We start from the raw sequence: 17,246 nt of genomic DNA on the forward strand, positions 1-17,246 counted from the left end.
GTGGTCCATCACTTTGTTTGGTTGAACACTTGAATGCAGCACAAGTGTTTAAAAGCAAAGGCAAAACATGAGCTTTGTGTTGCAGCCCTTAAATCCGCGGCTCCATGGAAGTCATCATGTAAGATAAAGGGTGGTGCTGGTGGACTAAAGAGAGCTCGTTGCTCCACTCTGGTTTTTATATAGATGCAATATAGAGACAACAGCCAGTAATTAGTAAGAGGAAAAATAAGAGTGCGGATTAATAATGATAATGAAAAGAAACAAGTTTGAGGACAAATATTCCCTCAGATTTTTACCTTCTTTGCCCAGGTTTATTTAATGTAGTTTATGTTATTATTTTTATTTTTAAATTTCAGTGTTCATAATACGTTTCTGTAAAAATGTGCTGGCTCAAAGATATAAAAATCCCTGCTCAGCTTTCTACCTGCATCCATCATATGGCAGTATAGAGTGGAAACGAAGAGGCTAAAAGGCTTTTACAGTAAAAAATCAAAGATCACTTAAGCTGCTTTTAGTTCAGTTGCAGACTTCCAAATGTCTTGGATGGGATGAAATTCCCAGTGTGAAATCCACAGAGCTGTTTGTCTCATTTTCATGTGTTGTGAGTGCTTCGTGTCATTACATCTTGTTGTTACAGGTGATAAAAAATGAGCGCCCGGACGGCGTCCTGCTGACTTTTGGAGGTCAGACTGCTCTGAACTGCGGTGTAGAGCTGACCAAGCTGGGCGTTCTGGAGAAATATAAAGTGCAGGTTCTGGGAACTCCTGTTTCCTCCATTGAGATGACCGAAGACAGAAAAATCTTTGTGGAGAAAATGGAAGAGATCAATGAGCATGTAGCTCCCAGTGAAGCAGCTCTGTCGGTGGAACAGGTGAGGAGACGTGTTCGCTTATAAATTAATAGCTTCTGGATTGTTTTTTGCCCCAGTGAAGTCTAAATTTATCTGATTAACTCTGCTGTAGGCGGTGGCAGCTGCTGAGCGTCTTGGCTACCCCGTCTTGGTTCGTTCAGCGTTCGCTCTCGGAGGCCTCGGCTCCGGTTTTGCCAACAACAGAGAGGAGCTGACCTCTCTGGTAACGGCAGCATTCGCTCACACCTCTCAGGTGCTGGTGGATAAATCCCTGAAAGGCTGGAAGGAGATCGAGTACGAGGTGGTCCGGGACGCCTATGACAACTGTGTGACTGTGAGTAAAAGGAGACCAGAGAACAAACGGTTTATACTCACTAAAAAAAAACTGAGGGTGAAATATATGGAACGCCAGGACTGCCATAATGAATTAATTAAATACACCATTAAATAATTAATTAAATGTGTCAATAATTAATTAAAATTGGAATTAATTAATTAAATAAATAGTTATGACACATGTAATTAATTAATTATTGACACATTTAATTAATTATTTATGTATTTCACATTTTAATTAATTATTGACACATTTAATTAATTAATTATTGACACATTTAATTAATTATTTATGTATTTCACATTTTAATTAATTATTGACACATTTAATTAATTATTTAATGATATATTTATTTATTTCATTTTGGCAGTCCTGACGCCTGGCTCTCGTCATGAAATAATTTTATCTGTCAGCCTCACCCATCAAACTCAGGGGGCGGGGTTAACGCTGCCCATGCAGCTTCTCTAACATTTGATTGGTTGCCGTGCAAAGTAAGTCAAAACAGGTCGATCCTAGATAATCGATTGCTTGTGTAGACTTGGGGCAGCCAGTTATCCCAGAATGCAGATCAAATCACAGGCAGCAATGGTGGTGGTGTAGTTTTAAAATACCCCGTTTTTCTGTCACCAGCTACACTTTTAACAGTGTTTTAGCCGCGAATGTCGCGCCGTATGTCTGGTCAGGTTGTCAACATAGAACATGCTTGCAAAAGTGCTCAGATGTTTTCAGAGATTTCACTAGCTCTGCTAACAGTTAGCATGCAGAGTGCACCGAGGGGGTTACGTTAACCGGTTTGTTTACATATTCCACTCTCCGTGTTCCACATGTTGCATTCGCAGATTCTCATTTTCACCGAACGATCGTCTCTTTCCGCCTGGTCTTGTGTCTCTGTGCTTCTGTAACATAAAGAACGAGCTGACATTTTTCTCACGAAACCAGCGATCAGCTCAGCAGACCCTCAGTTTACCTGCATGCATCCTCCTCCTCATCTGTCAGCTGTTTAACACCTGCTGCTAATTCAAGAAACACGCCTAGTTACCTGGTGATAGTCACAGTTTAACTGGGCAGCCGGTGCTCGATATAACGCAATGTCAGCGCATTTTTCTGCACAAGATAAGTAAATATAGTATTTTCCCCGAGCGCAGAGCTGCTGGAGCTCGTTTCCTTACAGAGCACTTTATAGGCGAGCCAGCTTTATCAGCGGCTGATGTCCAATCACCAGCACACAGCTTTGAAACCTCAGCTGAGTTTTAGCTCTCAGTGGTTAAACGCTGGACTTCATTCACTCAGGTTCTGTCTGTCGGGTCACGTTTACTTCGCTGTTTTATTTACAACTGAGCAAATCGGTTTGGCTGAGGTTAAAGTTACGTTTCATAACTGCATAGTTTCACAGACGTTTAATGGTTCACTGGCACATGTGTTAGACTGAACTATCATCTAAATATCATCTGTTTTTTAATAGTTATTCAACTGTATTCTAAGCACCAGCTGTCTGTTAGAATGTGATTTTTTCTCTCTCTCTGTTGGCAGAGGTATAAAAATGCGCAGGAAAATCTGACGTGCATGGCGAACTTCACCGACGATATTTAGGGAGGAATAAACACACATCAAACATAAATGAACCATTTGCCTGTCTCCATAATTGAGAGCATTTTCTCTTCTTATGTCAACACTCTCTCTCTCTCTCTCTCTTTTTTTTTTTTTTTTTTTTTTGCTTTTTCGGTCATGTTATGTTTACCTGTCAAAGGCTTGTTACAAACTATGAAACACATTGTGCAGACTTCTGGATGTTAGAAGAAAACTAATACTGCTCATGAATGAGACTAAAGGCAGGAAGGTGTCCTTTAAAACTAAACATGTTAATAGGACCTCCCTATTTATATCATAGTTTATGATATAGCACGTGTATTTCAGTAATAGCCTGCTGAGGCCACTATACGTGCTGGCCTCATATCAAATGTGAAGGCAGACTGAGTCTATGTTTGACGTTTGTTTATATCTAATCTTCCTTTTCAAACATTTAAACAGCAGCGAGTCTGCAGCTGAGGGAATACAAATTCAAATTGTCGGAACAGGTTTGCTCGTTTCTTGGATTCATTTGGTGATTTATTAAATGTATAACTGTTATTCTAATCTGCTGCTGAGTCTCTTACACTTTTCTTTATGCTGTATATTTTCACGTCTCTGGAATAGTTGGCAGTTAGATAGTCAGCTGGGAAACTTTGTGTTAACTCATGGAGCTGAGGATATCGTGGATATGCTGACCTCGCTGCGTGGTGTACAGAGCGAGGTCAGCATGATTAATATTCACAATAAAAATATTAGCCGAACATCATGAAGTCTGTATGTGTTTCATAGTGTCGAACAACCTTTGTACAGTTAAAGCCAGCAGTTACTACATGACGGAAACACCAACGTTATCTCTTTTATGTGTTTATACACAGGTCACGCTGATTACTGAACAAAAACCCAAAGATCAGATGTTAAACAGATTTATTTGCTCTCTCTCCTCCTTAAACATGTTTTTAATGTTAGTTATAATTCAGAATTGGCGACTGAAACACGTAGGACACATAAGAACATCAGGAAATAAAACATCGATAAATATAACCTCAGTAAAAGAAGTCAGCGGGGGTTACTACAGCTGTGTACCGGGGCCTGCGCTTTGTCGGTGGGATTGCTTGCGAGGCGAGCGGGTCTATCCCACGCTTTGCCGTGAGACTGGGCAGACATCTCCGAAATCATCGAAACACTTTTGCAAAGAGGCTGTATCTTGACAAACCGACCAGACACATGAAGATTAAACCACTACATTCTCGGCTAAAAAAATATTAAAACGGTATTTGGTAACACACAAACAGGGTTTTTCAAAGCTCAGTTCTGTTAGCTTTCTGTTGTGTGCTAGAAACAATGGCCACCAGGCCAAAGCAATGGTTTTGACTCGATCAGCGTTAACCCCGCCCCCTGAGTTTGATGGGTGAGGCTGACAGATAAAATTATTTCATGATGAGAGCCAGGCGTCAGGACTGCCAAAATGAAATAAATAAATATATCATTAAATAATTAATTAAATGGGTCAATAATTAATTAAATGTGTCAATAATTAATTAAAATGTGAAATACATAAATAATTAATTAAATGTGTCAATAATTAATTAATTACATATATCATAACTATTTATTTAATTAATTAATTCCAATTTTAATTAATTATTGCCACATTTAATTAATTATTTAATGGTGTATTTAATTAATTCATTATGGCAGTCCTGGCGTTCCATAGATTTAAGTGGCTGTTGTTTCCTCTTGTTTAGGTGTGTAATATGGAGAACATCGACCCACTGGGTATCCACACTGGGGAATCCATTGTAGTGGCTCCCAGTCAGACGCTTAATGACCGCGAGTACAACATGCTGAGAAACACGGCCATTAAAGTCATCAGACATCTCGGCATCGTGGGAGAGTGTAACATCCAGTACGCTCTTAACCCCGAATCTGAACAGGTAAGCATATATGTGAAGACCTGGGTGATGAAAAGCACAAATAGGACTGTGTTCACCTATAAAGTGGATGTTTTGCATTTCCTTATTTTAAAGCCAGTGACATGCTGTAATGAATAGTACAGAAAGTGTAGGTATATTGAAATAAGCATGGGTGGTAACATGACTTGAAGTATATACAGTTTATATGGCTATAGGATGTACAGAGTGTGCGGCTGGATCTGCAGATAATGTAACAGCCAGGTATGTCAACGGCTTACATTTACTGTTTTGGCTCCATAACAAGGTTGTAAAAAGCCTTTGCTATGTAAATCCTAGTTCAATAAGTTTTAAAAGAAAATTGTTTTAGGTATCAATGTGACCAAGTTCATTTCATACAAACCAGGAATAGATTTGTATGAATAGGCTTTATGTATCAGAACAGGCCTTTAAACAGGTCTTGTGTGCATGGGGAGCTGGTATTCCTGCTCCTGGTCTAATTCCCGTAATGTCTGTGATTGAATTGTATCTTCTATGTATAATGTGTTGCAGTACTACATCATTGAGGTGAATGCCCGCCTGTCACGGAGCTCTGCTCTGGCCAGTAAAGCGACTGGTTATCCTTTGGCCTACGTAGCAGCTAAACTTGGTCTGGGGATCCCGCTGCCACAGCTCAAGTACGTCTCTCAGCTTAAGAACGGCGGATAATGATCTAGCTAGCCGGCTAGCGCCGCTTCACTCAAAAGCACCCAGGCTTGGCTTTCAGTGAGGCGTCTCTAACTCCTTTCACCCCCGATCGCTCCGCAAACAGTCTTTGTATTAGCTGGACTTATTTTTCGTTTATATGGGCCGATGATGCTGGTCGATGTGGAAAAAATAACTGAGTTGTTCATATACCGGTGGCTAGCTAGCTCTGCGTTAGCCACCGGTGTATGTCTCTTCCCCTCGTATGCGGGGAAAGAAACATGCGAGGCGGCCACCGATCGACCGGTGGTGGCTAACGCGGAGCTCAATCGTGGATAAGGGAAACCCAATGCAGGAGAAGCAGGCGGCTGGTGGACTGAATTTCAGGTAAGACGTTATTAACTGCACTCTATTTGGGTCAGATATAAACCGAGTTTAGGTGTAGTTTATTTTCGTTGTGCTGACAGTTACAATAACTGTACTGCGTGCTAGCTAGCACGACGGAGTTTCCATACAGCTGTGCGCGCTAAGTTACTGATGTTGAACTTTATGACAGCCTCCCCTATTTTCAGGCGAGAATGTAGGGGTGTAAACTTCAAATATCTGCTCGTTTTATCAAGAAGTCCCATATTTTATCAAGAAGTCCCATATCTCTCACGATGTTACTGCTAGCGCCGCATGGCAGCTAGCCGGCTAGCTGGCTAGGGCGGCTTGGCTGACACCCAGGTCGGGTTGGCTGACACCCAGGCCCGCTCACGCTCTCGTGTCACCCCTAGTCTTTCGTGATGACTCTTGGTGGGCTGCTGGACTTATTTTTCATTTATATGGGCTGGTGATTCGGTATGAGTGTCCGGTGAACTGAATGTCAGGTAAGACGTTATGTATATTTAAGGTAGTGACTGGAATAAGTCACAAGGTGTCGCTGTTGAGCTGCATATATGTTGTATATTTTAGCAATTTTGACCATTTGTCCTCTGCAGGACACCGTAGTTCAGATTTCTCGTTCGCGTGGGCGCCATCTTGGTTCAGTGTTTACTGTGATGTGCAAAGGTAAGCACTGTCAGTGGCGAACTGCATTGGTTTTGTTTAAAAATAAGTGTTCCACTGTGTAAAATAGCGGTTTGTCATTTAAGCCGAGCATATATTTTGTTTATTGAGAGGTTCATGTATTGTCTGATGAGAGTATGAGACAAAGATATACTTTTCTTTCTTACTCTCATATAAAATATTTAGCTTTTATTAAATAGTTATCTGAATCTTACAACCAAAGTTTGTATAATAATACACAAGATTGGCTGTAGACCATTGTTAATCATTCAGAACACTGTGTAAAAATAACAAAAAAAAACCAAGTGAATGAAAAGTGCATAAATATTTATTTTACGTGTTTGATGTGTGTGGCAGGGCGTGGTCTGCAGTGCCGCTGCAGGGGAGGTGGACCCACCTCAGCGGCATCTGCAATCACGCCTCTCAGGTGTGAAGTCTGTGCTCTCTCTGCTTTTTTTTTTTTTTGTATGTGTCGGGCTGTGAGATGAAAAGCTACAGCCGGCTGTATGGGTACAGCAACTATGTGTGAAAAGTGGTCCATAACGTAATGCTTCAAAGTGTGTTCATGCAAACATTGTCGGGTCTGCTTATGAACCTCTGCGCACAGTGTCTACAAATTGGGGCTGTACGAAGTCACCTCATCTTTACACAAAACTGTAAGCTGTCATCTGTGAGGCTCGAGCGGTGTTTGGTTTTACCATAGTTCATGGTGGAGAATGGCTGCTCCACTGAGTTTTGCTCTCTGTAGCCGTTTGAATGGCAACCTATACTGCCCAGATAGCAAGGAAACATTGAAACAATGTTGAGTCAATATCAGGCTGTGTCATTGAACCAATGTTGAAGTGTGACGTTGACCTAACGTCACTCTTGCACCCTTTTTTAATGTTGAAACAACGTCAGGTTTTGATGTTGAATCAATGTTGAAACCTGACGTTGATTCAACGTTATATTTTCTAATACTGCTGACATTGAAACAATGTCAGATTCTGATATTGAAACACTGTTGAGCTATGGTGTTGATTTTCCGCCTCTTTTGCACAGTTGCTTTTTATTAAAACAACAGTTAAATCATGACTGGAAACCTACCTTTCTTTATAGGTATTTTAACCAATACTAAACTACTGCATGTTTCCATCAATACTTCAACCACCTAAACACATAATTGTACTTATTCCTTAAATTGGACACCCTTTATAAAAAAAACCCCAAATGTCTCACAATGTATCATGTCAATATTAATATCCTAAAATAAGAAAGCATTGCATGTGATGTAACAGAAAAAAAATAAACAAAAAAAGGGTCAATAGGCATGTTTCGTTTGCTAAATACTTTATTAAAAGACAGTTTCCTATTTACGTTTATATGATTCACAGAAGTTTGTAATTTTTTTGCATGATGTGCGTCCTGCACCACCCAAACGATCTGGGGCGTATCGGAGCCATTTCTGCACTGCTTGTGCAAAGACTAACTCGGACATAGAGTTTGCCCCTAACTGCTGCGTCAGGCTCCAATCAAGGCAAAGCGTCTCACCTATAGACACATTTTAAGAGATGGAATTAGCGTGTCTCATGTCTTAAATGTGTATGCAAGTGCTTGTGTGTTTAATCAACAGGCCGTTGTTATGTATTTAAATCACATCTGACAGCTGTTACACTTTATAGTTACAAAGTGTACATAACCTTTATATACTTACCATTGCCTTATTTGCCTCTTGTGATTGAAGAGCTGGCTCTGCATTGTTTAGCTCCTCAATGTTGTGCAAGGGCAAATCCAGAGCCAGTACCCCAGCATCTACCGATTCATTGCAGCCGGTATTGCGGATGGCTCTGACCTCCTCACGGAGTTCGTTAACAGCTCTCGTCAGGTCTGACAGAAAAAGATGCTTTTTTTTTTAAGTATTTAAGAATACAGACAACTTGTCAAACGTTTCCTTGTGTCACACACAGATATGTACAAAGACACTAGACAGTATTTTATTACCTGGTATTTTCACTCGAGGGGCCTGGGGAAACCATTTTTTTTGTGGGCTGCTCATCCTCTGAGTCACTATATGTGTACAGGGGATTTGGTCTAAAGAAAAAAAGTTGAAAACGGTCATAAGTAATTACAAATGTGCTTTTGGAATATTTTTTCCTAAAGTTACAGTTTGATTTATAACAACACACACAGGAAACGGAGATGTGCAAGAAGGTACAGTATACAAGGAATTTTTGAAGTGCACAAGTGTACACGGCTTTGCATTTATAAAAAGTTTACAAGCTTCCACTTTTTGTACTATATTATGTGGTGATATTGCAGTATGCAAGCACCACAGATATGTATAAAAGACAAGATCATAAATTCTTAGCAATCAAAGATATGTTTGTGAAATAAAAAAAGTTTTACTTGTGCTTTCTTTTATGACTGGTCTGAGTTTCAGCTTCGGACTGAAGGTCAGACGTATCACAGTGTTCACTTAGATATTTCTGAAGACTGCATTCTGCTTCGTGAAATGTGTCTGGAAGTACAAACACAATGTATGGCCAGACATAAATTAGGACACGAAAAACTTGTTATTGTTACATTTATACAACACCAATCCAGATGATACCCACCATGGCTTATTAGAAGTCGGACTGGTGCATAGGTGAGCCATGTTGCACCAGGATGAACTCTCCTCTTTACTGCGTCGTGGATCCTGAATGTGTCTCACGGAGGATATGGAGGCCATGACAATTTCTCCCCATTTATCCATGATCTAGGGACTATTTCTGTACCACCAGTGCTAAACTGCACAATGCACCAGTCTTTCATTTTTATCTTTTTTTTAAATTTGGAGTCCTTTTTGCCCTGTCTAGGATAAACAGGAAACAGATAATTACAATATATTTCATAGTCACTACAAAACTTGATCTATTGATTGAACTAAATAATAAATAATAGCTTAAAATGTATATAGGCAACAATTACAAGCAAACCCGTATATGTAAGCATTTAAACACTGAAGATAATAAAATTAACAGTATTTTGTCTAAGTCTGCCATTGTAGGAATTCATGGCACCGAGACAAAAACTTGGCGCACAGTGTGGCGTCAAAATAGGCGCACACCTTTGACGCTGCGTTTTCTCCGTCTTGCTCGTCCACACGTAAATGCTAAACGCAGTTTACGTGTGGACAAAAGGTGCAAACGCAAGTTAGGTGAGCGTGCAGCGTAAAGTTAGGTGAGCGTGCAGCGTAAAGTTTGAATTGAGTGCGAATCGAAGCGGGTGCTCTCCAATCATTAAAAGTAACAAAGTCATTGAACACATTTATACAGTTACCTTTACGTTTATCAATCATATATCACAGATTTACAATTTTTTGTAGTACTATGCTAAAAAGCAACTACAGAGCGAAAGTCTGGGTCAAGCGCCGAGGCGACGGCAAGAACAAAGGAACCCTCGAAGCGTTAAAGCTAGCTTTGTAAGGGAATATAACGGAAATGTTTTCTTTGTTGATAGACTTTGTTTGCAGTGCAATTTATTTGTTGCCGGATTGTAAGATGAAAGTAGACACAATTTCGGGCTCCCACATTTTATCCGAAACTTTACATTAACAAGTTGTTGTTTTTTTTACTGTTATTCAAATGCAACCGTGGAAATAACGAATAGAACAAAAGTCATTCATTCTTACCTTATACTAATCGTGGCGCAGGCCAGTGCAGTGCATGAACTGATGCCTCCTCCGGTCAATTCCGCTGAGAGTAAATCTAATGTCCCGCTCTACTGTACAAGACAATGGTTACCTGGAGGGATGTACCACTGAGAGGGGTGCTGCGGAATAGTCCAAGTGGTAGCAGCTTTAATTTCCCGCTCAACCATAAATCGATGGTTTTTCAACGTGATTGTTGTCACCTTGTCAACTATAAATAGATCAACAATCAACGATGACAGAACAACAGTGAATCAATGTTATTTCAATGTCAGTGTCAGGTTTCATCAGTATTTCAATGTTGTTTCAACATTGGTTTTGTGTTGACATTTCAATCCTGACGATTCTGATGGTTCAGATGGAAAATCAACATCTGTTCAATGTCTCCTTGCTATCTGGGTGATTAGCGGCGGCTTTCTAGTTAATTTTATGACTTTAGACTTGACTTGAAAAAAATGTTCTAAGACTTGTGACTTGAGGATAAAGACTTGAGACTTGAGACTTGCAAAACAATGACTTGGTCCCACCTCTGTTTACTTGTTGGTGCCTTGCTAGAGGAGCCTGGGCCCGGTGGCGCGGCGGCTGCAGGAAGAGCCTGGGCCCGGTGGCGCGGCGGCTGCAGGAAGAGCCTGGGCCCGGTGGCGCGGCGGCTGCAGGAAGAGCCTGGGCCCGGTGGCGCGGCGGCTATCAGCTGGCAGAAACTGTTAACCGCTCGCAGGGCAGGTGAAATGGACTATCCTTGCATGAAACAAGTGAGTCTGATGCCTTTTTCCCCAGCCATCTGACTGTTATTGTTTTGTGTAATATTTAGCTGTCATAGTAAATCTAATCAGGGACTTTTCTTTTAATGATTGTAAGTATTTATTTTATTACAGATTGAGGTATGAAGAATCCATATGTTTGTACCAACATGTAATAGCAATGTCATTTACCAAAATGTTTAGAATTATAGGTGGTCCAAAAGATTGACTCTGTTCATCTGGATTTAACATGCATATTATATAGAGATTGAAAATGTGACGTCATTCACGGGTAGAACCGCAAAGGATTCTGGGAACTCGTGGCAAGCGGTACTAGCGCACGCAGGCTTTCAATTAAAATCAGTTATACAGCGATAAAAAGAAACACAAAAATGTCAAGAAGCTGTTGTATTATTAACTGCAATAGCCGGTCGCATGACAGCCACGGGAAGCCGACGGGTAAAGAGATCGGTTGTTATTGGATTACGTCGTTGAAGAGAAATTAACTAGCATCTAACTAGCAAATGTTGTCCAGGCTACATTGGTGATACAGTTGTTTTTTTTTTTTTAATGTGTATGATATTTTTGTCATGCGATTTTAAAGCTGGTCCTACAACCGCATCCAAGAATAACATGCAGCTTATCTCAGAACTGTCGGTGAAAATAATTCTTGGAGCTAGGTTTAATTGAGCTGCATTTTAAAGAGGTGCAATTTCACAATTTGTGTATATTTTCTACGTTCACTATTTTGTCATGTGTTGAGAAAAACACAGATTTAAAAATTACATGGTCTAATATTTACATTTAGCATATAACTGCAACATGCTTTTTTTTTCGTTTTTTTTTTTTTTTTTTTAAAGACTGGAAAGGACTTGAAGTTCAAAATTTCAGACTTGTGACGTTACTTGGACTTTTACACCAGTGACTTGAGACTCGACTCTGACTTGCCTGACATGACTTGAGACTTGAGACTTACTTGAGACTTGACTTGAGACTTGCAAAACAATGACTTGGTCCCACCTCTGTTTACTTGTTGGTGCCTTGCTAGAGGATCCTGGGCCCGGTGGCGCGGCGGCTGCAGGAGCCTGGGCCTGGTGAAATGGACTATCCTTGCATGAAACAAGTGAGTCTGATGCCTTTTTCCCCAGCCATCTGACTGTTATTGTTTTGTGTAATATTTAGCTGTCATATAGTAAATCTAATCAGGGACTTTTCTTTTTATGATTGTAAGTATTTATTTTATTACAGTTACTATTTTGCATCATTTTGTTTTGTTTTTTTTTGTTTTTAAAGCTTTTACAAAGCTTCATCATGCGCTTTCATGAGGTGACGTATCTGATAATGAGTTTTTTGGTGTTCTGATAATCTTAGTTTCTAAATGTGCCAAATGTAGTGTTTGTAATTCAATAAACTTTCATGGGAGAAAAAAAAAAAGAAGTGTTTCAGGAAACCATAATAAAAAGTATAAAATACTGAAATGCCTATTATGGATATATTTGATATCAAGAAGAAGACAGATGTGTCGGTCGCGACACATGTTTGTTTCATATCAAAATGTGAAGAGACAACATAAAAGCAACAGGTGTTACTGTATTCTATCAGAACTGGATCCAGCAGAAATGTATGAACCTGTTAATGTGTTTCTTTTGCTTTTTTTTTTTTTTTTTTTTTCAGAATGGCCTTAATGAAATTGACCAATAACCGGCCTGAGACGCCGTACTTCAGGCCCCCACCCATTCACATCCGGGTGTTAAAATCTTGCAACCAGCTAAAGGTGATTCAATTCAATTTTATTTATATAGCATCAAATCACAGACACACAGGAGGATCAGCTGGGATATCCAAGATGGAGGGGTCAAACCACTGTTAACCAAAAAAAATACGGTGGCAACAATCACTGACGGAGAGACAGTGGCAAAAATTACTTTGTTTGAAGAATTCTCATCCAAAGTCAAAGAGGGCATGTCTTATATGATGAGGGGACATGAGCTGAGGGGCCAAGCTCCCCTTATCTAATCAACATTACGGCGAGGACACAGTTTTTTAAAGCTCCTGCCCTTGCAGTCACAGAGGCCCTCATCACAAAGGCAGAGGAGCTTCTTAATCCACCTTCCCCAGCCAACACCACTGAAGATGAGCCCAACGTTTGGAGGGCTTATTATAGTGGAAGGGGAGGTTCTGGAGGTAAATATTTGTGGTTCCATCAGAACTGATATTGCTTTAGGTTTTCAAAGAAACCATTACTTTTTTGTCTTTAAAAGTAAAAATAATAATTTTTGTTGTTGTTGTCGTCAAACAAACACAAAATTGTGAGAACAAGATCAACCGCTATTATTTTGTAAATGGTTGTAGATTTATCATTAACAACAATAATAAAATAATAGATGTAGTAAGTCAAGAAAGAAGCACCTAGATGTACACACACAGATTTATGCAATCACAATAACTGACATTATATTTTAATTGAATTTTCAGTGTTCTGCAGTGAGGAAGGTTTTCGCAGGCAAACAACAGGTGCCTATACGAACGCTCCAGCTAAAGCAGGTAATGGTGCAACTAAAGTGTAGTATTGAAAATGGTGAAAATAGGCATATTTGAGATTTGTATTAGTTAATGAATAAATCTTTCATTCTGTCATGTTTGTGATTTCAGGATGGGCATACCATGACTGTCTCCTTGTGGAGGGAGGCATCAATTTACAATGTTCATGTGGGAGATCAGATAAAGGTCTCCCATGTCAAAGTAAACCACTCTGCCTATGGTGTACAGCTCCAGACGACCTCCTATACTAAGATTGAGGTATGAAGAATCCATATGTTTGTACCAACATGTAATAGCAATGTCATTTACCAAAATGTTTAGAATTATAGGTGGTCCAAAAGATTGACTCTGTTCATCTGGACGTAGCGTTTTCAGGTGGGAGAAACGTTTCGTCACTCATCCACGTGACTTCTTCAGTCTCAGCGGACTGCAGGTTTCTGAGGTCTTTGATCAGGGCCCATGACAATTTGTATATTATTGATCAATGAACTGACCTTCCAGCCTATTGTTCCTTCAGTGGCAAGACAAGGCAAGTTTATTTATATAGCACAATTCAACAACAAGGTGATTCAAAGTGCTTTACAGAGACATTAAAAAACAAAAACAATAAAAAGAGCATGATTTAAAATCGATTAAAAAAAACAAAACAAAAAACAGTAGATAAAATCAGTAGTTAAAATGTAAGTTTTGAAATTTAAGCTTAAAAGTGTGGATTTGGTGCTTTATTCAAAAGCAGCTGAGAACAGGTGAGTCTTCAACCTGGATTTAAATAAACTGAGTGTTTCAGCTGATCTGAGGCTTTCTGGGAGTTTGTTCCAGATATAAGGAGCATAAAAGCTGAATGCAGCTTCTCCGTGTCTGGTTCTGACTCTAGGAACTGATAAAAGACTGGATCCAGATGACCTGAGGGATCTGGAAGGTCTAAATTGAGATATAATCATAAATTTTTCACACTGATGAAAGATAAAAGGTTGCTTTTAGTATTTAGATTTTTCCAGGCAGTATTTAAAATTCAAATGTGAAATGCACATCCCTAGTATTTCCCTTTGCTTAAACAAAAGGTCCATCTATCCCTCAGCCGGCACCCGCCACAGTACAAGTGTCCTTGCTGTTTTGATAACTGGATCCTGAAGGGTTAACATGTCAACGGCAATTCTTTACTGCGTGTCACCAAGAGATTAATGTCAGTTGTTCCTGAACAGGCGCCCGGCCCCTCGTCGAAACCAGCAGTGACCTTGGACGCTCCGCAGTGAATGTGAAATGACTCCAATCAATGACAACAATGGGAACAGAAGAGCACGTTTTAATTTCACTTCATCAAAACAAAGAGGCACTCCCAATAACGCTGTTACAGTCCTGCAGCCTAACTGAAGAATTCAAACTGAGTGGCATGGTTCAGGGTTTTGTTTCTTTCTTTCTTTGGGATAATGACACTAAAAAGCTGAAATGGTTTGAAATCTCATTGTGTACTTTCCGTTCTCTGTTCCCAATCCCCCAGAAGACCTTAGAGCATTTGTTTTGTATCATTTCAGTTCTAAATTATCAGACATGGTGCCAACTCACAAAGTGCAGCAGGAGAATTGTATTATAATTTTGCATGTATCTGCTCAGTGATGCAAAAGAGAGAATGCCTTTCAAGTGGTTGAGCATTACCACAATAAAATGATTCATGGCAGAGTCTGTAACTGCTCACAGTTATAGAAATAGACACCTGGTTTTACTGACTTCTCTACCTTAGTACCACAAAGTGCAATTGTTCAGTTCAGTTCATTTTTATTTCAAACATTTCAAACATGTGCCTTCACAATCATTACAAAATATCATTCCCTTATTTGTTTGAAAAGGAGTAGGCTGAAGTATTTACTTATTTGTCCCTACCCCCTCAAGTTTTACCTCTCATTCATTTAATTTTCTTTTGTCTTAAATTAAACAAACAACATATGAAACATATGAAGTAAAACAAAACATAACATACATAAATCAAAAACAAGAAATTAGCAAGCCCCACCACAGTATAGTTTCTTTCATATGAAAAATACAGAATGTGTATATTTGCAGATACACAAGTTATGGAAAAACAACAAACCAAAAAAAAAAAAAAAAAAACCCCAAAAAAGAACCGCAACACCATTGCCAGCAACATTACCGTCCTGGGTTAACCCCGTTTTCTTCATTCTTATACTTATTTAAAATTAGGTTTTTATATTTTACTTTAAACTGTTTTATGTTTTGACTGTCTTTTATTTCTTCTGTTAGACTGTTCCATAATTTAACTCCTGCAATTGAGATTGACATAGTTCTTAAAGTTGTTCTAGCACTTTGTATTTTTAAATTCCATTTCCCTCTTAAGTTATACCCACCTTCTCTTTCTATGAACAATTTACAGATTTCTTTGGGAAGCAATTTATTTCTTACTTTATACATTATTTGCGCTGTTTTAAGCTTCACTAAGTCTTGGAATTTAATAGCTTGCATTTTGACAAAGAGTGCATTTGTATGGTCCCTGTACCCTACATTATTTATTAATCTAATGGCCCTTTTCTGTATTATAGTTATTGTTTGTGTGTTACTTTTGTATGTGTTTCCCCAGACCTCTACACAGTAGCTCATATATGGCAGTAGTAAAGCACAGTATAAAATGTGCAGTGCTTTCTGATCCAACATATGCTTTGCTTTCCCCAGGACGGCAATGCCCCGTGCCAATTTCCCCCGAACTTAAGTAATGTGTGGCTTCCAACAGAGCTTGTGGTCAATGATCACCCCAAGAAATTTTATTTCATTTACTCTTTACATTGTCAACACATATTTCTACTTCGATGTTTTTCTTTTTGGTTTCCAAACAACATAAATTTGGTTTTATCTAGATTCAATGATAATTTATTTATATCAAACCACTTCTTTAATATTGTTAATTCCTGTGTGATCATTTCCAAAACCTGTGGCAATTCCCCTCCTGAACACAGTATATTTGTGTCATCTGCAAATATTACAAACTTTAAAATCTCCGATACTCTGCAGATATCATTTAAGTACATAATAAACATTTTTGGACCCAGTACTGAACCTTGAGGTACTCCACAAGCTATATCCATCAAATTAGATTTATATTCATTTATTTGTACATATTGTTGCCTATTCCCTACATAGCTTTTTAACCATTCCAAAACCACTCCCCTAAACCCGTACTTTTCCAGTTTTTTTTAATAGAATTTCATGATTAACAGTATCAAACGCCTTCTTTAGATCTAAGAAAACTCCGAGCGCATACCTCTTACTATCCATACATTCCGTTATCTTTTCCATTAAATCTATCAGTGCCAAAGCTGTTGATCTGTTGCTTCTGAACCCATACTGACTATCTGTCATTAATTCATATTTTTCCACAAAACTCAAATCTTTTTATGAAGAGTTTTTCCAGTATCTTAGAGAACTGGGAGAGTATTGACACTGGTCTATAGTTTGTAAAATGATGTCTTTCACTGGTTTTGTAAATGGGAATAACTTTAGCAACTTTCATTTTTTGTGGAAAAACTCCTTTTTGAAACGACAAGTTGAATATATATTTTAATGGTTTTACGATACCATCAATAACTGTCTTTAGCGTTACCATATCAATATCATTCCAGTCTGTACTGGTTTTGTTCTTAAGTCCTCTAACTATGTCATAAATCTCTTTCTCTTCCACTGCTCTTAAAAACATTGAGCTACTATTCCTTTCAATATTTTCAGCAGTGTCCCTTTCTATTCCATCAACCTTTATTTCTTCTGCCAGTTTTGGCCCTATGTTTATGAAGAATTCATTAAAGCCATTTACTATCTCTTCCATGTTATTAATACTTCTTGTCCCTTCTATAAAGTACCCAGGGTAATCATTATTCCTTGATTCATTTTTGATTAT

The 17,246-nt window shown here is 38.9% G+C and overlaps 3 protein-coding genes and 1 long non-coding RNA gene across 5 annotated transcripts; 3 read left to right on the top strand and 1 right to left on the bottom strand.

The window, feature by feature from the left end:
• Window positions 1-589: 589 nt before the first annotated feature.
• On the top strand, window positions 590-4,476 carry LOC308397587 (multifunctional protein CAD-like; the record flags this gene model as incomplete). The annotated part of the gene is made up of 3 exons (XM_080883563.1): window positions 590-871; window positions 963-1,241; window positions 4,471-4,476. Exons 1-3 carry the CDS (start codon window positions 782-784, stop codon window positions 4,474-4,476), a joined length of 375 nt encoding a protein of 124 aa, XP_080739689.1. The 5' UTR covers window positions 590-781.
• A 24-nt stretch (window positions 4,477-4,500) lies between these two features.
• Window positions 4,501-5,389, top strand: LOC308397366 (uncharacterized protein). The gene is made up of 2 exons (XM_080883223.1): window positions 4,501-4,690; window positions 5,219-5,389. The coding sequence occupies exons 1-2, from the start codon at window positions 4,511-4,513 to the stop codon at window positions 5,372-5,374; spliced, it is 336 nt and encodes a 111-aa protein (XP_080739349.1). The 5' UTR covers window positions 4,501-4,510; the 3' UTR covers window positions 5,375-5,389.
• Window positions 5,390-7,709: 2,320 nt separating this feature from the next.
• On the bottom strand, window positions 7,710-9,518 carry LOC308396893. Its single transcript, XR_013971645.1, has 5 exons — window positions 8,992-9,518; window positions 8,783-8,894; window positions 8,378-8,467; window positions 8,091-8,263; window positions 7,710-7,927 (listed from the first exon to the last, which is right to left on the bottom strand). It is a non-coding gene; the product is annotated as an uncharacterized lncRNA (long non-coding RNA).
• A 1,089-nt stretch (window positions 9,519-10,607) lies between these two features.
• On the top strand, window positions 10,608-16,637 carry LOC308397718 (uncharacterized protein). 2 transcript variants are annotated; one of them, XM_080883797.1, is made up of 7 exons: window positions 10,608-10,819; window positions 11,856-11,930; window positions 12,482-12,581; window positions 12,872-12,991; window positions 13,283-13,351; window positions 13,460-13,606; window positions 14,551-16,637. In XM_080883797.1, exons 3-7 carry the CDS (start codon window positions 12,483-12,485, stop codon window positions 14,599-14,601), a joined length of 486 nt encoding a protein of 161 aa, XP_080739923.1. In that variant the 5' UTR covers window positions 10,608-10,819; window positions 11,856-11,930; window position 12,482; the 3' UTR covers window positions 14,602-16,637. The 2 variants fall into 2 exon arrangements, with proteins under 2 accessions (XP_080739923.1, XP_080739922.1); XM_080883796.1 differs by lacking the exon at window positions 11,856-11,930.
• Window positions 16,638-17,246: the final 609 nt, after the last annotated feature.

Source organism: Rhamphochromis sp. 'chilingali' (genome assembly GCF_963969265.1).
Source record: "Rhamphochromis sp. 'chilingali' genome assembly, chromosome: 5".
NCBI classification, from domain to species: domain Eukaryota; kingdom Metazoa; phylum Chordata; class Actinopteri; order Cichliformes; family Cichlidae; genus Rhamphochromis; species Rhamphochromis sp. 'chilingali'.